This window comes from Mauremys mutica, chromosome 12, assembly GCF_020497125.1.
Source record: "Mauremys mutica isolate MM-2020 ecotype Southern chromosome 12, ASM2049712v1, whole genome shotgun sequence".
NCBI lineage: Eukaryota > Metazoa > Chordata > Testudines > Geoemydidae > Mauremys > Mauremys mutica.
Window position 1 is genome coordinate 56282996 of NC_059083.1, and position 24223 is coordinate 56307218.

The following is a 24223-nucleotide window of genomic DNA, read 5'->3' on the forward strand; positions in this document are numbered from 1 at the left end:
GTCTCTGTGAATTCTGGGTTGAGATCCCAGTGCCTGATGGGGCAAAAACCATTTTCGCGGGTGGTTCTGGGTAAATGTCGTTAGTCATCCCTTCCTCCAGGAAAGCTACAGCAGACAATAATTTCAAGCCCGTTTTCCCTGGATTGCCCTGGCAGACGCCACAGCGTGGAAACCATGGAGCCTGTTTTGCCTTTTGTGCCTGTCACCGTATGTGTACTAGATGCCGCTGACAGAGGCGGTCCAGCAGCGCTACACAGCAGCATGCTTTTGCTTTTGCATGACAGCAGAGATGGTTACCAGCCATATTGTACCATCTGCCACACCATAAATTGGTAATAAGATGGGCATGGTTACCAGTCCTTTTGCACTGCACCATTTGCTGCTGTCATAAGTGCCCCTGGCTGCTCTTAGCCAGGGGCGCAAAAGCCAAAATTGGGAATGACTCCCTGAGTCAATCCCTCCCTTTTGGTATCTAAAAATAGAATCAGTCCTGCCTAGAATATGGGCAAGTGTACTAGAGAACCACTGTATCAGAGAACCAGAGAGCACAGCTGCTCTGTGTCAGATCCTGCATAGATTATGAGCTGCATGCTATTCACAGGGGGTGCTCCTGCAACAACCCCACCTGTTCATTCCATTCTTCCCCAGCCTTCCTGGGCTACCATAGCATTGTCCCCCCACTTGTGTGATGAAGTAATAAAGAATGCAGGAATAAGACACAGTGACTTGCATCTGAAGAAGTGGGTATTCACCCACGAAAGCTCATGCTGCAAAACGTCTGTTAGTCTATAAGGTGCCACAGGATTCTTTGCTGCTTCTACAGAACCAGACTAACACGGCTACCCCTCTGATAAGTGACTTGTTAGTGAGAAATGAGTGGAAGGCAGCCTCCAGCTGCTATGATAGTCCAGATAGGACATTAAGGAGTGTGGAGGAGAGGAGCCCAGCATCCTGCTGCTAGTCCAGGGGCAATTGAATCTTTTCTTTACACATGAAGGGTGGGGGCTGATGGAGCTCAGCCCCCTGTTGCTATGATGAAGACGGTTACCAGCCATATTGTACCATCTACCAGGAAAAATTAGGGCCAGGCGCCCTTGATTGACCTTACTGATGCTAGTCAGCATGGTTACCAGTCCTTTTGCACTGCCCCATGTGCCAATAGGCTGATGATGATGATGGGTATCAGTCTTATTGTACCATCAGCCACCCATGGCGGGGGGGGGAGCAAGGATGTTGGTGTTGAGTGCTGCACCATCGCGTCTATCTGCAGCATTCAGTAAAGATAGGGTGACATGTAAAAGAGTCAAGAGAGGATTGTTTTCCCTTTAACTTCTGGGGGTAGGTGGGGGGCTGCGTAAATTGCCTAGCTATGCCCTGACCCACCGCGGACACTGTTTTTGACCCTAGAAGCATTTGGAGCTCATCCAAGAATGCAAATGCTTTTCGGAGACAGCAGGAACTGTGGGATACCTTGCGTCCTCAGTCCCCCCTCCCTCCATGAGCGTCCATTTGATTCTTTGGCTTTCCGTTACGCTCGTCACGCAGCAGCGTGCTGAGTCTCTGCTATGCCGTCTGTCCGGAGATTTTTTAAAAATACTTTGGACCAGGCGTAACATTACAGTAATTCCCCTAATTAGATGCAGGAGTCTCCGAGCAAGATCACCCTGAGGACGATCACTGAAGGAGATAGAGAGCGCATGCTGCGTGAAAGCCAGCACAAACCAGGGCCCTATGCAGCCGTGCTCGGGGAGGCAATGCTCCCTGAGTACCTCATGAAAGCCTCGTGCGGAAAAGTGTGCTACCACGGAGCACCCAATAAGGCAGCTGTCCCCAGGAGCCTCCTGCGGAGGCTTTTAGATTACCTCCAGGAGAGCTTCGTGGAGATCTCCCAGGAGGATTTCTGTTCTATCCCCATATATAGAGAGACCTCCTTTTCACATACTTCAGATTCCTGTTATATTAAGAATAAAAGTTTCCATGGTTAAAGCACTTACCGAGTGATCCTTCCCCTGATTCAGGGTCCGGGTTAACGGCTGGGGAGGGTTGGTAGGGGATCTCCGTGACGGTGATGAAGAGATCCTGGCTGTCGGGGAAACCAGCGTTGTAAGCGCTCTCGCCTGCCTCGTCCTCCACAAACCCTTCCTCATCTTCCCCGTCCGCGAACATCGCCGAGGAACTGGCCGTCGACACTGTCCCATCGTCAGAGTCCATGGTCACTGGTGGGGCAGTGGTGGCAGGCTCCGTAGCGTCTGTTTGCCGCTTTGATTTTTTGGTAGCCTTATCTGGGGTCCTTGATTTTCACGCGGCGCTGCGTTGCATCCCGGCTGTATCCTCTGTCTCTCATGGCTTTGGAGACCTTCTCGTAGGTCTTTGCATTCCGTTTTTTGGAGCGCAGCTCTGAAAGCACAGACTCCTCGCCCCACACACCGATCAGATCCAAGAGTTCCCGGTCAGTCTATTCTGGGTCCCTCTTTCTATTCAGAGATTACATGAACTCCTCTGCTGGAGAGCTCTGCATCGCTGCCGGTGCTGCTGAGCTCGCCCCGATGTCCAACCACGAAATGAGATTCTAACTGTCCAGACAGGAAAAGGAATTCAAATTTTCCCGGGACTTTTCCTGTGTGGCTGGTCAGAGCATCCAAGCTCGGACTGCTGTCCAGAGCATCAACAGAGTGGTGCACTGTGGGATAGCTCCCGGAGCTACTAAGTTCGATATGCATCCACACATAGCCTAATTCGAGATAGCCATGTCGAATTTAGCGCTACTCCCCTCGTCGGGGTGGAGTACCGAATTCGAACTAAAGAGCCCTCTAGGTCGAATTAAATGGCTTCCTGGTGTGGACGGGTGCACGGTTAATTCGAATTAACGCTGCTAAATCCGAATTAAAGTCCTAGTGTGGATCAGGCCTAAGATCCTGCAGCCTCAACCTGATCACCTGATACCCCGGGCAAATTGGTAACATAAATCTGTCACAAGAAGACTTATGAATTTAAGTCTCAGGAGCATCTTTTGAAGGTGTTGTACAGCTTTCTTTTGAAGCCTCCAACATAAGTAAGTCCAATAAAGAGATTACCTCACCTACTTTGCCTTGCTCATATCCTGGGACCAACCTGACTACAGCAATACTTCAAACAAGTTGTCATGGAAAAGTGCAGCTGTGGCAGTTGGTGGCAGTTCTAGGATATATATGCCAGGGGATGGGCAACGAGACATAACAGAAATGTCTTTATTTTTATTGCTCTTGTAACCATTTCTGCCTTTAATGCCTTATACTTCTCCTCACTTAAAATCTCTCTGTAGTGAAATAAACGTGTTTTTTATTTTGTAATCCAAACTGATCCATTGCTGTGTTGAAACTGAATTGTGTGAGTAACTCCATTTAACATAGCAAACTGTTGGATATTGATCCCCTCACAGGGACAACAGACCTAAAATATCTGAACTGTCCAGGAGAGGGCTGGGCAGTGCAGAACACACATATTGGAGGTGGGGGTGGGGATTCTGGACTAGGAATGTGTTGGATTCACCCCACAAATAGTAACCCAGGCTTGTAGAAGCCAGAGTGTGGCTGGTGTTCGCGGACAAGCTGCTGGGTAAGAGTTGCAGGACCAGGCTGTGGCTACACACAGACAGTCAGGTGTGACCCACGTGCTGATCCATGAGTGACCCATGTTGGAATCTACAACAGAAAAACATTGTGAGGCAGCCAAGGTTGCAGTGCAGGGGTGACACAACCCCTCACTAGTCTGGATTGCGCCATGGAATGTCATACCGTCCTGGGAGTTTTTTAGGAACAGGTTGGACAAATACTGGTCAGGTATGGTCTAGGTAATCTTATTCCTGTCTCGATATGGGGGTATGGACCATATCACATCTGGCAGTACCCTCTAGTCCTACATATCTATGGTTCTATGATTCTATGATTCTACTGCCATTGTAAACATGAATCTATTATTTGTATGTTCTTCTCTGTGTGACTGCATACCCAAGTGATTACCTACTCCCCTGTAGAAAGTTTTATCATACCCATAGGACAGAGCTTACAAAGTTAACCATCCCCCATGCTCCGCAGCTCCTGGACCCTCCCCATTAACAACCCGGACTCACGTCCATTCACCTCAAGCTGAGCTCTCCCCAGATCTCTGCTGCTTGATGCTCACATGCTTGGACACCAGGGTAGAATCTGGAGTCGCTGCTCCCCTGAGCTGAGCCCCCAGTGCCTGGGATGAAGCAGCTCTGAGCTGTGAAGCTAAATGTCTAAGAGTCTTTGAGATCAGGGAGACCAGCTAACGTTGCCCCCTGCTGTGGGGCAGCACCATCTGCATCTGGCTCTGGAAGTCCTGAGGCTGTAGGTGCTGCCCCACACTCTTCTGAGGCCCCGGGGCAGGTCTCAAAAGGAGGGGAATGGAGCAAACTGGATGTTCAGAGCCAGTGTCACATGGTCACAGAATACCCCTCATCCCAGGGACCAAACCTGCTCAGTGTGTGAGTGAAGTACCTGGGGGGCAGGTTGCCCCCGGCTGGGAGGGACACCCTGAGCCTCTCTCAACTGGCAGGGTCTCCTAGAAGCCCAGAGTCCACAGTGATAGAATGAAAGAAATCCCAGAGATGGGGAGGAGAGAGAGAGAGAGATGGATATAGAGAGAGAGTGGATGGATGAGAAAGAGAGGGAGAGAGAGGTGAATTGTTAAGACAGAAAGAAAGGCAGAGAGAAGGATGGATTAAAAAGAACAATAAAGAGGCGATATAAGATCAGAGACATGGACAGATCGCAGGATGGAGGGGAGGAGAGGTAGATGGATGGAAGGATATAGAAGGAGAGAAAGAGAGATGGATGAACAGACAGCGAGTGGGTGAGAGACGCAGAGAGCTGGATAGAAGTACAGCGGATGGCTGGAAGAATGGATGGAAGGAGGTAAGATCCCCAGCCTGTATCCCTGCTCCCCATCCTACTTCAGGCCTGGGGTCTCTGGGCTCCTGAGAATAGTATCACACTGTACCTGGGCTTCCCCAGGTCTGAAGCACAGCTGAGAAGGCTCCTCCTTGTGCAGATCAGGAGAGTTGTCCCTGATTGCATAGGGCTAGGGTGGGGGGAGGGAGCAGGCAGTGCCCTTATACATTTCAGAGCTGGAGGGGGGGAGGTGCCTCCCTGAAGCCTCCCCAAGGAGCTGAAACTCAGCTGGAGAGGTTTGTGGAGCCCCAGCGTCCCCCACATGCCAAATTGGCCACTAGACTCCTGCACCTACTACAAGACAGGCCCAACAAGGAAAATAACAGATCACCACTGCCCATCCCATACATCCCCCAACTCAAACCTCTCCAGCACATCATCTACGCCCTACAACCTATCCCGGAAAACGATCCCCCACTCTACAGGCCTTGGGAGACAGGCCAGTCCTTGCTTACAGACAGGCCCCCAACCTGAAGCAAATACTCACCAGCAACTACACATCACATCATAGAAATGCTAACCCAGGGACCAATCCCTGTGACAAACCCCATTGCCATGTCTGTCCCCATATGTACTCTCGCAACATCATCATAGGCCCCAACCACACCAGACACAATATCAAGGGCTCATTCACCTGCACATCCACTACTGTGATAGATGCCATCATGTGCCAGTAATGCTGCTCTGCCATGTACATTAGCCAAACTGGACAGTCTCTATGTAAAAGAAGAAATGAACACAAATCAGACATAAGGAATAGTAACATACAAAAGCCAGTGGGATAACACTTCAATCTCACTGGACATTCAATAACAGATATAAATGTAGCCATTTTTCAATTAAAAAAAAAACTTCAAAAACAGACTTCAAAGAGAAACTGCAGAGCTGCAATTCATTTGCAAACTTAGCACCATTAATTTGGGCTTGAATAGAAACTGGGAGTGGCTGGCTCACTACAAAAGCAATTTTCCCTCTCTTGGTATTGACACCTCCTCATCACTTATTGGGAGTGGACCACATCCACCCTGACTGAATTGGCCTTCAACTTGGTTCTCCACTTGTAGCGTAACTTCCTTCTCTTCATGTGCCAATATATATTATTGCCTGTATCTGCAATTTTCACTCCATGCATCTGAAGAAGTGGAATTTTTACCCACAAAAGCTTATGCTCAAATAAACCTTTAGTCTTTAAGGTAAAAATTGGAGATATTCCAATCTCCTAGAACTAGAAGGGACCTTGAAAGGTCATTGAGTCCAGCCCCCTGCCTTCACTAGCAGGACCAATTTTTGCTCCAGATCCCTAAGTGGCCTCCTCAAGGATTAAACGCACAACCCTGGGTTTAGCAGGCCAATGCTCAAACCACTGAGCTATCCCTCCCCCCATCACTGTTTTTATCTGGTCAGTGTCTTGGGCATGCGGTGAGTGGGGACCTAGCCAGTGATCTGGGGCAGGGGAGTGTGGGGTATAGGAGTAATTGGACAATGATCTGGAGCAGGGTTTCATGGGGTACTGGACTAGCCGGCCAGTGATCTGGGGCAGAGGGGTATGGGGTTCTGGAGTAACTGGCCAATGATGTGTCTGGCACAGGCAGAGGGCAAGACACTTGCCCCAATGGCTCATTTCTGTTATCTCAGTCAGGCATCTCTCCTTCCTTTCCCAGCCCTTAGCTGCTGAGCCCTGGACTGTCCACTGTGTCACCTCAATGAGTTCCATGGCAGCTCCGTGCAGACAGACCCAGCCCCTGCCTGCAACAGAGAAAGGTCTGGGAGCTGCCTGGTGCCACGCACCCCCTGAGGGGTTACGGCCTGGATGCAGGGTGCTGTTGCCCCAGGTCTCTTCATTAGGCATCAGGACACAGCACACCAGGCATTATTAGCACATCGGCTTCCACACATGTCTGGAAAAATCTGTGTCTTATTAAAGACGTTTGCTATTTGTGAACAATCTTGATGAGCTCACAGCGGGGCCAGACAGGCCACTGACATTTTTTTCTGTGCCAGACTGAGAAGTGAATCAAAGTGTGTCAGAGGAACCCAACCTCAGGGTGCGTCCACATGCTGGGGAGGAGCGCAGCACAAAGACATCTAACAGGAACATACCAGTCCCCAGGCTGGATCCCACCCGGGTACATCTAGCCCGCATCTCCAACAGTGGCCCAGCATCAAAGGAAGCATCAACACACTCCGAGTGGACAGCTGGGAAATTTCTTACTAATCCCCATCAGCTCATGATTCATGTACACCTTAGGGAATGACACCTCTACAAAAAGCATGCCCATGCTGTTCAGTGCCACTGATCTTTCCCTCCCTCACCTCCAGTGTAGATCAGGGATAAAACTGTCAGTCCTGGGTGCTAAATTTCCTCATGCTCAGACATTTTCAAAACCATGAGGTCAGCTGTGATCTAGCAATGGGATATGGGGCCTTTTGTCCTCTGGGGACTTCGGCTCTAATCCAGCCCCAGGTCAAGGGGACTGGCTGAGACATGTCTATATTCTAGCATTCGGTTCCATTTAGGTGTCTGTGCTGGGCAAATACCTGGCCACTTTTTAGACTTAAAAATAAACTAAGTGACTACCTGTCTGTCTAAATCAGTGGTTCCCAAACTTTAACAACGTGCAAACCACTTTCATGAAAATATCAAATCTCGTGAACCCTTATTATTATTTATCATTACATTATTAATTTTATTACATTATGAAAACAGCAACACTCTTCCAAGATTTAACTTTTGTAGCTCATATCACTTCAATTAAGCCTCCTACATATTTCTTCAAGGAATACCAGACATGAAACAGCATGAAGGTATTTAAGACGCCAACTCAAGTAAAGAGTTCCTCCCACAAGCATTCGGGTCTTGAGCAGTCCAGGCAAACAAAATACAACTACAACAAAGGTTAAACTTGTTCTTCTGTATTTTGTTTTCAGACATGCATAAGAGGAAAATGTTTTCTCGCATAAGTATGTTGTTGAAAATGGTGACAAAACTATAGTAACTTTTTCGGCCAGCAGGGGGTACCCATTTCTTGAACTCAGCCAAAAGCTGATCGATGAGAGACTACTGAAACTCCTTTTCAGTTCTTAATCACAGGAGATCTCAATCAATTTCTCTTTTTCCTCAGTGCTCAATATCTTCGTTGAGAATGTGTTATCATCAAAGGGGTTGCGAATCCAGTCATTATCACCTGCCATAGCTGGAAAGTATTGCCTGAATGTTTTGCAAAGTCCTTTTGGTGTGCAGTTATATTGGTTTTAGTACAGTGATCCAACAGAAGTTTATGTTCTGCCAGGAAGTCATGGTCACGGGGCTCGGGCTGCCAGTCCCTGCATCCTCTGGATGATGGAATGAATTGCGCCCTCAGCAGATGACACTAAGCTTGGGAGACAGGTAGATACACTGGAGGGTAGGGATAGGGTCCAGAGTGACCTAGACAAATGGGAGGACTGGGCCAAAAGAAATCTGATGTGGTTCAACAAGGACAAGTGCAGAGTCCTGCACTTAGGAAGGAAGAGTCCCATGAATTGCTACAGGCTGGGGACCAACTGGCTAAGCAGCAGTTCTGCAGAAAAGAAGCTGGGGATAACAGTGGATGAGAAGCTGGATATGAGTCAGCAGTGTGCCCTTGTTGCCAAGAAGTTCCAATGGCATATCAGGCTATATTAGCAGGAGCATTGCCAGCAGATCAAGTTATTATTACCCTCTTTTCTGCACTGGTGAGGCCACACCTGGAGTATTGCCTCCAGTTTTGGTCCACCACTGTAGAAGGGATCTGGACTGTTGTGGAAAATCAACCACACATTGAGTTTGGATCAGATAAAAGGGAAGGTCCTTTCATGGATTGAGAACTGGTTAAAAGACAGGGAACAAAGGGTAGGAATTAATGGTAAATTCTCAGAATGGAATGGTGTTCCCCAAGGGTCAGTCCTAGGACCAATCCTATTCAATTTATTCATAAATGATCTGGAGAAAGGGGTAAACAGTGGGGTGGCAAAGTCTGCAGCTGATTCTAAACTGCTCAAGATAGTTAAGACCAAAGCAGACTGTGAAGAATTTCAAAAAGATCTCACAAAATTAAGTGATAGGGCAACAAAATGGCAAATGAAATTTAATGTGGATAAATGTAAAGTAATGCACATTGGAAAAAATAACCCCAACTATACATACAATATGATGGGAGCTAATTTAGCTACAACGAGTCAGGAAAAAGATCTTGGAGTCATTGTGGATAGTTCTCTGAAGATGTCCACGCAGTGTGCAGAGGCGGTCAAAAAAGCAAACAGGATGTTAGGAATCATTAAAAAGGGGATAGAGAATAAGACTGAGAATATATTATTGCCCTTATAGAAATCCATGGACTGCCCACATCTCGAATACTGTGTACAGATGTGGTCTCCTCACCTCAAAAAAGATATACTGGCACTGGAAATGGTTCAGAGAAGGGCAACTAAAATGATTAGGGGTTTGGAAGGGTCCCATATGAGGAGAGATTAAAGAGGCTAGGACTCTTCAGCTTGGAAAAGAGGAGACTAAGGGGGGATATGATAGAGGTATATAAAATCATGAGTGATGTGGAGAAAGTGAATAAGGAAAGTTATTTATTTATTCCCCTAATACAAGAACTAGGGGTCACCAAATTAAATTAATAGGCAGCAGGTTTAAAACAAATAAAAGGAAGTTCTTCAAAGAGCGCACAGTCAACTTGTGGAACTCCTTACCTGAGGAGGTTGTGAAGGCTAGGACTATAACAGCGATTAAAAGAGAACTGGATAAATTCATGGTGGTTAAATCCATAAATGGCTATTAGCCAGGATGGGTAAGGAATGTTGTCCCTAGCCTCTGTTTGTCAGAGGATGGGGATGGATGGCAGGAGAGAGATCACTTGATCATTGCCTGTTAGGTTCACTCTCTCTGGGGCACCTGGCATTGGCCACTGTTGGTAGACAGATACTAGGCTAGATGGACCTTTGGTCTGACCCAGTACGGCCGTTCTTATGTTCTTATGTTATGTTCTTATAAGCATGAGGCTCCTTTATTGTTATAAGTGCAGGGGGGTAACAGCTCCCAGTAGCTGCCCTCCGATTAAAGAAACACACAAGCCTTTTAAAGCTTAAAACCACAGACAAAATACACATACATTTCATGTTGATTACCTTATTTGGAATATAGCTGCAAAATTTCATAAAGATCAAAAACAGAAAGAAACAATCATCTCCCTTATTTGGCTTTTCCTGTTGTTATTCCCTATCTAGCTCTTCTGTGGTTATAGAAAAACAAGCTTGGCTATGGCAAATTGTGCTTGGGGGCTTTCCACATCACCTCCTCGTGCCCCTTGTACACAGAAGGCCATTGTTCTGTTTTGGGAACGTTCCATCCCACTTTTGCCTCCTCATGCCCCTTACACACAGAAGCAAGCTCAGCTCATACTTCAGGCCTACTAACTTGATCAAAGCCTGAGGCTCTTTGTAAATTTTCCTCTACAGGACAAATTGGAGACAGTCCAGCGGAGGGCAACAAAAATGATTAGGGGGCTGGGGCATATGACTTACGAAGAGAGGCTGAGGGAACTGTGGTTATTTAGTCTGCAGAAGAGAAGCCAGAGGGGGCATTTGATAGCAGCCTTCAACTACCTGAAGGGGGGGTTCCAAAGAGGATGCAGCTTGGCTGTTCTCAGTGGTGGCAGATGACAGAACAAGAAGCAATGGTCTCAAGTTGCAGTGGGGGAGGTCTAGGTTGGATATTAGGAAACCTTATTTCACTAGGAGGGTGGCAAAGGACTGGAATGGGTTACCTAGGGAGGTGGTGGAAACTCCATCCTTAGTAGTTTTTAAGGCCCAGCTTGACTGAGCTCTATCCGGGATGATTTAGTTGGTGTTGGTCCTGCTTTGAGCAGGGGGTTGGACTAGATGACCTCCTGAGGTCTCTTCCAACCTTAATATTCTATAATTCTATGAACTCCCAGATGCTATCTATCTATCTATCTATCTATCTATCTGTTAATGGACCAACTGCTCCAAGTAGATCGACAGCTTTTGTCTCTCACCAACAGAAGTTGGTCCAATAAAATATATTACCTCACCCATTTCCTCGCTCTGACTCCAGGGTGCTCTGGGGTTGGGGAAAATCCATGGATAAAAATAGTGGGAGCTCAGTGTTGCATTACTCTCCATATTCTTCATAGTAATATTATTATGATATGAATATGGCATAACTATGATGTATTTTGTGCAGGATAAGGCAGGTGAGATATCTTTGGAAAGGTTTTGATTTACTGACTATGATTATCCTACTTGTAAGCATGTATCATTCTGGTATCTGAAGTCAGGAATATCGTCAGCGCATCTATTACAAGTGTGTTTACACCTGGGGAATGCCCACTAGACAGAAGGCCAAAAGTCTAGATGGCTGGCTTGGGGAAGTGTCATTAGAGAGAACAGTAGGTCTTAGAAGATGCTAATCTCCCACTGGGAAGCCTTTCTGGGGATGCTTCAAACAGCCTCTGAGGGTTTGTCTACACTACGGGATTATTCCGATTTTACAAAAACCCATTTTTGGAAACAGATTGTATAAAGTCGAGTGCACGGGGCCACACTAAGCACATTAATTCGGCGGTGTGCGTCCATGTACCGAGGCTAGCATCGATTTCCAGAGTGTTGCACTGTGGACAGCTATCCCATAGTTCCCGCAGTCTCCCCCACCCATTGGAATTCTGAGTTGAGATCACAATGCATGATGGGGCAAAAACAGGTTCGCGGGTGATTCTGGGTAAACGTCATCAGTCAGTCCTCCCTCCGTGAATGCCACGGGAGACAATTATTTCGCGCCATTTTCCCTGGTTTGCCCTGACAGACACCATAATATGGCAACCATGGAGCCAGTTTAGCCTTTTTTCACTGTCACCGTATGTCTGCTGGATGGTGCTGACAAATGCGGTACTGCAGTGCTACACAGCAGCATCCCCTTGCCTTTGCAAGTTAGCTGAGATGGTTACCAGTCATATTGTACCATCTGCTGCTTTGCAAGTTGGCAAGGATGGTTACCAGTCATATTGTACCATCTGCTGCTGTCATGGGTGCTCCTGGCTGGCCTCGGTGAGGTCAGCTGCGGGCGCATGGACAAAAATGGGAACAACTCCCCAGGTCATTCCCTTCTTTAAGTTTTGTCTAATGGAGAGTCAGTCCTGCCTAGAATATCAGGCAAGTCACTAAAGAACCAGAGAGGCAAACAGTCAGTCTGGGTTAGAGCCCCAGATATCCCACAGAAATGATGAGCTGCATGCCTGTCAAGATTTCCTCCCCCACTCTGAACTTTAGAGTACAAATGTGGGGACCTGCATGGACACTTCTAAGCTTAATTTACTAGCTTAGATCTGGTAACACTGCCACCATCCAGAGATTAGTGTCTGGCACACTCCCTGTCCCCCCAAAACCTTCCCTGGGGAACACAGATCCAAATCCCTTAGATCTTAACACAAGGAGAAATTAACCATTCCCCCCTCCTTTTCCCCCAGACTTTCCCCTCCCTGGGTTGCCTTGAGAGGTTTCACACAGATCCAAAACTCCTTGGATTTTAAAACAAAGAGGAATTAACCATCCCCCCTCCTTTTTCCCCCCACCAATCCCTGGTGAGTCCAGACCCAATTCCCTGGATCTTAAAACAAAGGAAAAATCAATCAGGTTCTTAAAAAGAAAGCTTTTAATTAAAGAAAAAGAAAAGGTAAAAATTATCTCTGTAAAATCAAGATGAAAAATGCTTTACAGGGTACTTAAATTTATATAGCCAGAGAAATCCCCTCTAGACTCAGGTTCAAAGTTACAGCAAACAGAGGTAAAAATCCTTCCAGCAAAAGAAACATTTACAGGTTGAAAAAACAAACATAAGACTAACACGCCTTCCTGGCTAGATACTTACAAATTTGAAACATGAGACTGATTCAGAAAGATTTGGAGAGCCTGGATTGACGTCTGGTCCCTCTCAGTCCCGAGAACGAACAACCCCCAAAACAAAGAACACAAAACAAAGACTTCCCTCCACCAAGATTTGAAAGTATCTTGTCCCCTTATTGGTCCTCTGGTCAGGTGTCAGCCAGGTTTACTGAGCTTCTTAAGCCTTTACAGGTAAAAGAGACATTAACCCTTAACTATCCGTTTATGACAATGCCATTCTAGGGGGTGCCCCTGCAACAACCTCACCCGTTGTTTCCCTCCTACTCCATCCCTCCTGGGCTACCATGGCAGTTATCCCCCCATTTGTGTGATGAAGTAATAAACAATGCATGAATAAGAAACAACTTTGACTTTATTGCTTCTGCAAGAAGAGATAAAAGGGGGTGAGGAGGCAGCGTCCAGCTGCTATGATATTCCAGCCAGGACTGATCTCCATTAGACAAAGTTTAAAGAAGGAAATGACTGGGAGTCATTCCCGTTTTTGCCCAGGCGCCCCCGGCCGACCTCACCGAGGCCAGCCAGGAGCACTCACGGGATGATGATGATGGACACCAGTCATATTGTACCATCTGCCATCGGGAAGGGAATGCTGCTGTGTAGTGCTGTAGCAGTGCGTCTTGCCAGCAGCATCCAGTAGACATACGGTGACATTGAAAAAAGGCGAGAAATGATTTTTCCCCCTTTTCTTTCACGGAGGGGACAGGGGAGGCTGACGACATATACCCTGAACCACCTGCGACAATGTTTTTGACCCTTCAGGCTTTGGGAGCTCAGCCAAGAATGTAAATAGTTTTTGGAGAAAGCGGGAACTGTGGGATAGCTGCAGTCATCAGTAGCCCCTCCCTCCCTCTCTCGATGAGGGTCCATTTGATTCTTTGGCTTTCCGTTACGCTTGTCTCAACTCCTTAAGTTTCACGCAGCACTGTGCTGAGTCCCTATTGTGGCCTCTGTCTATCATAGACTTGGAGATTTTTTCAAATGCTTTGGCATTTCGTCTTTTGAAACTGATAGAACAGATTCATCTCCCCATACAGAGATCAGCTTCAGTATCTCCGGTACGCTCCATGCTGGAGCTCTTTTTTAATTCTGGGACTGCATGGTCACCTGTGCTGATCAGCGCTCCAATCTGGGCAAACAGGTAATGAAATTCAAAAGTTCGTGGGGCTTTTCCTGTCTACCTGGCCAGTCCATCCGAGTTCAGATTGCTGTCCAGAGCAGTCACAATGGTGCACTGTGGGATAGCGCCCGGAGGCCAATACTATCAAATTGCGGCCACACTAACCCTAATCTGGAATGGCAATACCGATTTCAGCGCTACTCCCCTCGCCGGGGAGGAGTACAGATATCGGTATTAAGAGCCCTTTATATCGATATAAAGGGCTTTGTTGTGTGGATGGGTGCAGGGTTAAGGCGATTTAACACTGTTAAATTTGAGATAAACTCGTAGTGTAGACCAGGCCTGAGTCATGGATGTGGTGGCCCTACAGGGACATGTGACCAAGTAACCTGGCACTGGAGTCCATGATAATACTTGTGTTTTTCCACTGACCGGGTGTGGGAATCAAACTGAGAGACAAAGGGTTCCCGCCATATGTTAAACCTATTTAAGGCAGGGAAGTGACATCATCATAGTTCATTCTTCACTGACTCCCTGTCCAAGAAAGAAGACTGCTGGAAACAACTGGAGAAACAAAAAGACTGAACTAAGGGAGTAAGGCTGCACCCAGGCTAGAGGGGTGTCTAGCCTATGAAAGGAATAAGTGGGGTTTTAAGCTAAAAACAAGTGTAGCTTGCCTTCAAGAATCTCTGCAATCGACCTAAACAACATTTAGGGTGTGAATTTGCTACACATATCCAATTTCTTTAGCATATTAAGCTAAGATAGTGTGTTTGCTTTATTTGCTAGGTAATCCGCTTTGATCTGTTTGCTTTTCCTTATAATCACTTAAAATTTATCTTTTGTAATTAATACACTTGTTTTGTTGTGTCTAAGACCAGTGTGTGGAAAACATTACTTGGGGACAAAAGCTGTTGCATACCTTCCTCCACATTGAGGGTGGGGGCAAATTTCATGGATTTACGCTGTACAGATCTCTGTGTATTGCAAGATGGTATAATTTTGGGTTTACTCTCTGAGGGGTGCGGGGGGGACACTTGAGTACTGGGCAGTTCCTTAGCTGAGCCTTCCCATGCAGAGCTGATTTCAGCATCTGTGTGTTTCTGCAGCTGCGTGTGTCCCTACCTGTATGTGTACTGGTAAAATGAAGTCTGAAGCCGGGCTTGGCAGGCTGCACAGCGTAAAGAGAACCCAGGCTGGTGGGAAGACTGGCTCAGTGATACCCCTGTTTCAAGTGGCCCCCCATGGGGGATGGGAAACCCACATTCAGCACCCACAAACCACAACTGTTTGGTGCTGCAACTAATCCACCAGTTTGGCAATGCCCCAGATCAGCTAATCAGGGCTGCCTCCAAACAGCTTTTTATTATAATTGGAGATATATCAATCTCCTAGAACTGGAAGGGACCTTGAAAGGTCATTGAGTCCAGCCCCCTGCCTTCACTAGCAGGACCAATTTTTGCCCCTGATCCCTAAGTGGCCCCCTCAAGGATTGAACTTACAACCCTCGGTTTAGCAGGCCAATGCTCAAACCACTGAGCTATCCCTCCCCCCTTGATTGGAGATGCCATCAAACAGCTGGTAGGTGGCACCACCAAACAGCTGTTTGGCAGCTCAGGGAGGGGTTAGGGCAGACGTGGGCAAACTTCAGCCTGTGTGCCACATCCGGCCCATGGGACCGTCCTGCCCGGCCTCTGAGCTCCCAGCCAGGGAGCCTAGTCCCCGGCCCCTCCCCCGCTGTTCCGCCTCCACCACAGCCACACCACTGCATGGGTCGTGCTCTGGCCTGCCGCTCCCGCAGGGCAGCATGGGGAGCACAGCTGGCTCTGGCCAGGTGTTGCAGCTGCTAGCTCCTGCTGCTGGTAAGGGGGTGGGGAGGGGGAGTGGATAAGGGAGCAGAGGGTTCTGGGGGGCAGTCAGGGGATGGGGAACAGGGAGGGTTGGGAGTGGGAGTCCCAGGGGGCCTGTCTAGGGGCCTGTCAGGGGATGGGGATGTGGACAGGGGTCGGGAGGGAAGTCAGGGGACAGGGAGCAGGGGAGGTCCCGGGAGGGGGTGGTCAGGGGGTGAGTGGCAGAGGGCGGTTGGATAGGGGATGGGAGTCCCGGGGGGGCTGTCAGGTGGCAGGGGTGTGGATAGGGGTTGGGGCAGTAAGGGGACAGGGAGCAGGGGTTTGGATGGCTTGGGGATTCTGAGGGGGACAGTAAGGGGGCGGGAAGTGGGAGGGGGCAGACAGAGGGTGGGGACTGTTTGGGGAGGCACAACCTTCCCTACCCGGCCCTCCATACAGTTGCGCAACCCCGATGTGGCCCTCGGGCCAAAAAGTTTGCCCACCCCTGGGTTATGGAGGATGGAGACCAGCTCCAGCAGCTCCAGCAGGGGCCTTTTAAATCCCCGCCCAAGCCCGGATGCTGGGCTCTGGTGGGGATTTAAAGGGCCAGGGGCTCCGGCCATTGTGGGAAGCCCAGGGCACTTTAAAGCGCTGCCCAAGACTCACTGCCGGAGCTCTGGCAGTGGCACTTTAAAGGGCCCGGGGCTTCCCACAGTGGCTGGAGCTCCGGGCCCTTTAAATCCTCACCCGAGTCTGGTTGCTGGCGCTCTGGGGTAATTTAAAGGGCCCGGGGCTCCCCACAGCGGCTGGAGCCCCGGGCCCTTTAAATCACCCGCCAGGGAAGCCGGTCCAGTCTGGCACAGCGTACCAGCTCTTGCTAGTATGCCGGACCGGACTGGACCGGCTTACTTTCACCTCTGGAGAGGTCACCCAGCCTTCAAGTTGGAGGGGTGTGGTCAGCAGCTACAGAGCAACGTCAGTGAAAATGCCAATTCAACCAAGAAACATGAGAGCATAAAGTGAAGATGGAACCAAAAGAGGAACTCCCTTGGACGTGCTTCAGTAACAGACTGTTGTAACTATAGGTTCAGGTCACTAGAGAGATGCACAGACCAAGATTTTGAAAAGTGACTCACAATTTTGGGTACCAGAGTGTTGCCAACAAAAGTCTTGCAGTCCTAGGTCTTTTCCTGAAAGGTGCAGCTCCTAGAAGAATGTGGTCACAATTAAAAAAATAATGTGTCTTCCTCTCTCGTTAGGGAGGGTGCAGTCTTGCCAGCCCAGAGCATTCCAAAAGAGTGTGTCAGGCCTTAAAAATGAGGAGATTGGCTTTAAAACAGAAATTTTTTTTAATGATAAATTTGATTCCCCCCCCCCTTTTCCTTCTGCTTCCTGAGTCTTTAGGTCATTCTGATGTCAACTTTCCAGCTGTACTAACTAACCATAGGGGGTAGGACAGAGAGAAACTTTTTTTAATGAAAGCTGACATCCTGGTGCAATCTCAGAACTCCAAGATCTGGTCTACACTACAGACCTATATTGCTATAAAAATCCAACCCCCTGAGCAAAGTAGTTGTATCAACCTAACCCCCCTGAGTAGACCGCGCTATGTCAGCAGGACAGGTTCTTCTGCCAACATAGCTACTGCCTCTCAGGGAGGTGGATTAACTATGCTGATGGGAGACCTCTCTTGCATTAGTGTAGAGCGCTTCTCCCATGAAAGCTCTACAGCAGCGCAGCTGCACCGATGCAGAGTTTTAGGTGTAGACATGCCCCAGGAGCTGGTGGGTTGCATGGGTTGAAAGATGGCAGGGGACTTGTATGGCTCGGGGAGGGCAGGTTTTTCTTTGAGGTGGGAGAGGGCAAGGGCAGTTGTGAAGGGTGGAAGTGGGCTGAGGGTAGAAAAGTCCATATGGGCAGGGAAGATGCTACAGAACCCAAAAGAGGCACAGATGGTTCCATGTCCAACTACTGCACCAGCTTGGGTCCCCTGGGTGGTCGGGCTCCTTCCCAGCACTTTCTGCAGAGCTCTGTGCACCTCCTTGTTCCTCAGCATGTTGATCAGGGGGTTGAGTATGAGGGTAACCAGGGTATAGAAGAGAGAGACCATTTTGCCCTGGTCCTGGGATGGGGGCTGCAGGTACACGTAGATGGAAATGGATAGATATATGTTATCACCATATGATGAGGCTAAATCTCCTGTTTTTCCCCCAAATACAGAGCAGAAACGTTTATTGAACAATTCTGTCTTTTCTGCATTATTGTTGGTAAGCCTACCATTTCCATCTAGTAATGAACCAATACAATTGTCAGGATTCTTCCTGCCCCCCAACATATTTTAAATACCTTTTTCTTGCTGTTTTTAAGTCTGCTTGTGTCCCTTTGCTTCCCTGATCTATTTTCTACAATTCCTAACTTCAGATTTATATTCAGATCCCCCTGTATTTTATTTGTTATACAAAATAAAAAAGCCTCATATTCCATTCCCACACACAACCCTATGCCTGCCCATGGGCCTGATTGGAGCCGGCACTCCCAGTGAGGATAGGTCCCATAACACATTCCTCAGTCCATTTGTGCTGGAGCTGGATTAGAGTCAGCACCCCCAGAGAAGGGAAAGACCCTATATTCCATTCCCAACCCTCCACCCTAGGCCAGCCAATCCCACCACTCCTTTAAAATTGTAGTAACAGATTCATAGCCTTTAAGGACAGAAAGGAATACAAGGTCCATCCAGCCTGACCTCCTGCATCCAGCCTGATACCTTGTGATTGTCATTTTGTTTGATGTTTGTACAGTGCCTAGCACAAGGGGGTCTGGTCTCCTAAGTATTTCCATGATGCAGAGAACCAGCTGCTGGTGTGTCGAGACCACTGCTCACCCTGCTGACCAATACTGTCTCATTATTACTTTGTGCTCCCGCATCTGTCTGTATCTATCTGTTGTCTCTTGTCTTATACTTAGATTGTCAACTTTTGGAGGCAACGACTGTCTCTTTGTTCTGTGTTTGTTCAGCACCTGTCACAGTGGGGACCTGGTCTATGACTGGGCACCTCGGCGCTGTCAGCTTAACACAAATAATAAATACTAATACCGTGTGTGGAGATAAGTGATTACACTCGCAGAGCTCTGGCCCTCTAGTTACCAAGTTGGTCGGTAGATGATGTAGCAAGAGTTTACTAAAGTGAGGGATATTTGGGCAGGAATTCATTCTTTGCTCTGCTCACATAACTCACGGCTCAATGCCATCTTGAGCAGGGCACTCGAATGATGGAAAACAGAGATGGGTAGGAAAAGCTGTTCACATCTTGTGAAATTGTTTTGAGATTTTAAACCATTTCCCATCTGGAATCAGCATGAAGGGTTGAAATCTTGAAAATTTGCCTGAACCAAAAATTTAAAAAAAAATTAGTTTGGGTCAATTGAAATGTTTTGTTTTGTTTTGACAATTTCAAAATGTTTTGATTTTTTAAAAATCTCTAGTTAGCTTTAATTTGTGTTGAACCATAAAGATGGAAATTTCCATTTACTAAATGTCCAAATGGGAGGTTTTCACAGTTTTGAAACTTTTTTACTTTTCTCAAAAAAATGTTGTCACCCACCGACACCCCACCCCAAAATGTTCAGGTTGGATGAATCAGCATATTCTGAAAAGAGAATTTTGAGTTAAAAGATTCCCAACCAGCTGTAATGGAGGGTCCACATGGACCAAGATCAAAGCCATTTCCACCCTACTGGTAGAGAAAGACTCACTACATAGACTCTATATCTGTTTCAAGACATCACACCTCTGGGGTTGCCATTTCATCAGCTGCTGTTACATATAAAAACTATGTATTTGGTGTATGATTGGCTCCTTATCTTTCAAATCTTTTTGAAAGTGCAGCTCAGTAATAATGGTGATTTCTGAGCCAGTATCAAACAAACAGCGGATCTTCACCTCGGCTATAAGTACTTCGGCAGTTAGTCTCCAAATGCTCGCTCGCACAAGTCGATAGATATGCTGGCACTGTCTGAGTTCCTCTCAGCACTGTATGCGGACTGATTTTCCACCAAGGTGACGGGCCAGGAATACTTCTGCCACTGCTTGGCCTTCTACTGTAGATGGGCCACTCATTCCTGATGCCCCTTTGGTTTTGAGTACCTGGGGCTCTGGACTCTTTCTCAGTGGACATTCTCAGCTAGTATGCCCTGGCCCTTCACAAGTGTAGTAGCAAATGTACTTTCCCTGGATATCCTTCAGTGGGAATCTTTGGGATCCTTTGTCATACTAAGGGAGATTTTACCTTTCATTCCCTCAGTCATTGTTTTCACCATCACCTCCTGTTTGCTGGCCAGTTTCATTTAAACTTTCCAGTGTAACTGTGTTTGGGGAAAAGCCTTTCCCCTGTTAGATGCATTACCTAGGCCTCCACTTTGTGTAGGGGGGTTGGGCTTGGCCATCTCTTCCACAGGAACTTGCTCTAATTCAGACCATGTAATGGCAGCTTGCACGAGTTCATGGAAATTCTTACTAGACTCTTCTTTAGACCTCTTCTTCATTTCACAATGGAAGGAGTCATCCCAGGGCCCCAGCGCTAACTACGCTTTCAGGACCATATTCATGTCCCAAACTTGTTGTGGGTCCTAGCGTTTCACCTGGCTCATTCTCTCCTGGAGTTCATATGAGTAGACCTGAATGGTCCCACCTGGATTCTGTGTCAGCTCATAGAATTCTTTGAGTCTGGTTCCTCTTTGTCTGCATACAACTGAAATGTCTTCTCTATGTCTGGCTTGTTAGCTGTTGCCATGAACTTCACTGTGGATTTGCCCTGGAATTTGAGATGCTCTTCCACAAAATCCATATGGTCTTCTTCAGGTACTCTCAAAACCTATAGAGCTGCCTTCACTGACTTAATCCATTCTTCTATCCAGATGTGTGCTACTTTCATTGAGAAGCCACTGAACTCAGATACCTTATGGTCCCATAGAAGATGGCCCTGATCTCAGCTGGAGCAAGGGTTGTCCCTTGCTTTGTGTCTGTGCAGTGCCCAGCACAATGGGGCCCTCATCTCAGTTGGAGAAGGGACTGCCTACCGCTGTGTGTCAGTGCAGTGCCCAGCACAATGGGCACTGATATCAGCTGGGGAAGGAATTGTAACTTGTTCATTGTCTGTGCTGCGCTTGGCACAGCCCTGATCTCAGTTGCAGCTCTTTGCTACCACAACAGAAAGGAATAAGAATAATCTCTTTGGGCAGGAGAACAGGGATTGTTTCTAGAGGTCCACCAAAGATAGTCCTTGGTCGAATTGCAAAGCAGAGGGCAGGGGTGTTGTGTGGGTGAGAGATGGTTTGTGTGGAGTGGGAAAGGGAAGGCAGGTTGTGGGGCAGATTAGGGCAGACTTGTTCTGCAGAGTGGGAGAGGCCAGAGGGTTTGTGTGGGTGGAGAGGGCCGGGGCTGTGGAGAGAGCAGAAGGCTCCACATAGGCACAGAAGAGTTTACGGTAGCCATGAGAGATAGAGATGGTTTTGTGCCAATTGCTCTCCCAGCTCAGACCCCCTGGGCAGTCATGTTTCTCCTCAGTGCCCTCTGCAGTGCCCTGTGCATCTCCTTGTTCCTCAGCGTGTAGATGAGGGGGTTGAGCATGGGGGCCACCATGCCATAGAAGAGGGCTACTATCTTGCCCTGGTGCTGGGAGTAGCTGGATGGAGGCTGTAGATACGTGGAAATGGCCGTGCCATAAAAGATCGACACCACGGCCAGGTGGGAGGCACAGGTGTTGAAGGCCTTGAGCCTGCCTTTCGCGGAGCGAATCTTCAGCACGGTGGCGCCTATGTAGCCATAGGACATCAGGATGAAGCCCAGTGGAAACAGCAGGAAAACCACTGAGCTGGCGAGGACCTCGGCCTCATTGGCAGAGGTGTCGACACAGGCCAGTTTGAGCAGTGCCGGCACCTCACAGAAGAAGTTATCGATTTGGTTCCGCCCACACCGGGGCAGCCTCATGGTGCGAATGGTATGCAGCATGGAGTTGCCGAAGCTGCACAACCAGGCGGTGGCCACCAGCTGCAGGCAGAAGCGGTGGCTCATGATGGCTGTGTAGCGCAGCGACTGGCAGATGGCGGCATAACGGTCATAGGCCATGATGGCCAGCAGGAGGCACTCGGTGCAACCCAGAGAGAGGGAGACGTAAAGCTGGGCCACGCAGCCAGCCCAAGAGATGGATTTGTGGGTCCTTCGGAAATTCAGCAGTGTCTGGGGGCCAGCGCTGGTGGTGTAGCAGAGGTCCAGGAAAGAGAGGTTCCTGAGGAAGAAATACATGGGTGTGTGGAGATGAGGGTCGAGCCATGAGACCAATATGATGGTGGTGTTTCCAAGCAAGGTCATGGTATAGGAGATTAAAATGAGCACAAAGAGCAGCAGCTCCAACTGTGGCCGGTCAGACACCCCTAGCAGGATGAATTCCCCCAAGGAGCTTTGGTTTCCATCTTCCCATGCCCCTTTGCCATACATCACCTGTAGGGGCCAGAAAGAATAAGGGTGAAAAATATCCCGAGCAAGAAGATTTGTGATCATAGGTGCTACTGCTGGGACTGACAGTGGGTATTTTCGGAGTGGTAGCCTTGAGTCCTAGGAGACAGGTAAGTGTTAAGTGAATGGATTAGGGAACGGCTGGAATCTCTAATAACCTGGGAATGACCCACCTGCAGCACTGCATACATTTATGCAAAGGTCAGGGAAATCTCTCATCTGTCTGTCTGCAGCGTTGTTGTAGTCGGGTCCGTCCCAGGATATTGGAGAGATGAAGCGGATGAGGTAATATCTTTTATTGGACCTGTTAACAACGGTTTTCAGAACCCACAGCAGGGGCAACTAAACTGTTTCACTCCATGGGGTTTCAGGGAACACAGCAATTCTGCCTGATGAAATATTAATACAAGTAAAAGGACACTATCTAAACCTGCAGTTTATTAGAGCTAAGCACACACAGACATAAGCAATAGATTTAGAGCATCCCAGATATTTACCTAAAAACTGGATAGATATTGAGTAATTAGCAGCAGGTTGTGAGTGGCCAGTTGCTCACCTACCGGGGAGAAAAGATGTCAAGAAAAACATCTCTCTAAATGGCTTCAGAGGACTGCTCCAGAATCCACTGTATTCACTGATCTTTTATAACTAACTTCTACAAAACACATAGGTCACAATAACCTTTACAAAATCATCACATTTCCTAACTTTCAATAAACTTCTATCAGAGGTGCCCAGACTCCAGGTCTTCCATCCACCAAGGTTTTCAATTTCCTTTGTTGACCTTTCTTTCCCCTTCTCCCATTCTGATTAGCAGAAACTCCCAGCTAGTTTTCACCTTGCCTCTAAAAGCTGTTTTCCAATTAACTCTTAACTATCTGGTGTTCCATTTTATTAATTCACCGTGTCTCAATGCACAGAATATGGTTGTAATTACCTTGACTGCATTCTGGGGTACACACATCCATCAAATCGAGGGTAACAGACAAGCTTCCATTGCTGAGAGAGAGAAGCTTTTGAGCTCACACAGAGCATTTCTGCAGGTCTGGGAAATGTACTCAGAGTGTCACAGCTAAATGCAAAATGAAGCAGATTTTTCAGTACAAGTACTTAAAACATATTTCAATGGACCATTTGTGGTGAAACGGTCTGTAATATGCTTCCAGTCATAGAGGGGAAAGGAGAGGGGAAAATAAGCTGATGGGGGTGGGGTTAGTGGGATATAGATTTTGTCTCTGTTCAGTCCATGATTTTCAGTGTCCAGCAAAGTTATGAATTTAAGCTCCTAGGCTGGTCTTTTGAAGGTTTTGTGCAAGTTTTCTTTGAGGATTGATAGGTCATAAATACAGCAATCACTTTGTCTCAAGTTTTCACCCACCAGTGATAGGGTATTTTTGTCTTCTATCATTTTCCTGCGTGAGTTCGTTCAAGAGTACAGTGATTGTCTGGTTTCACCCACATATTTGTTGTTGGAGCACTTAGTGCACTGGAGGAGATACACCACAAGTTGTGATTGGTGTGTTTTAAAGTAATGGATCTTGAAAGCCGTGTTGTGGATTGTGTTGGTCATCATAGAAATGGAAATATGACTGTGGGTTTTGTGTCTGTTAGTCTGACAGGGTCTGGTACCACTTTGAGTGGGTGTGTCCTGCGCTGTGGGGAGCTTGCTTACGATGCTGAGCATGGTGAGCTTGGGGGGTTGTTTGAACGCCAGAAGAAGGGGCTCAGGATGTGGACCCCATCAAGTCTGTGCTGTAAATTCATAATGTTGCTAGACACTAAAATCACGAATTGAACAGAGAGGCTGGATATATGGCTTATTATAACGATCTGTGACCCACTGAGCCTCCTCCTCCAGGTTCTCCCCCCT

The 24223-nt window shown here is 47.7% G+C and overlaps 1 protein-coding gene across 1 annotated transcript; it reads right to left on the bottom strand.

Moving 5' to 3' along the window:
- Positions 1 to 21372: 21372 nt before the first annotated feature.
- Positions 21373 to 22311, bottom strand: LOC123346988 (olfactory receptor 2B2-like). Its single transcript, XM_044984416.1, has one exon. The coding sequence runs from the start codon at positions 22207 to 22209 to the stop codon at positions 21373 to 21375; it is 837 nt and encodes a 278-aa protein (XP_044840351.1). The 5' UTR covers positions 22210 to 22311.
- Positions 22312 to 24223: the final 1912 nt, after the last annotated feature.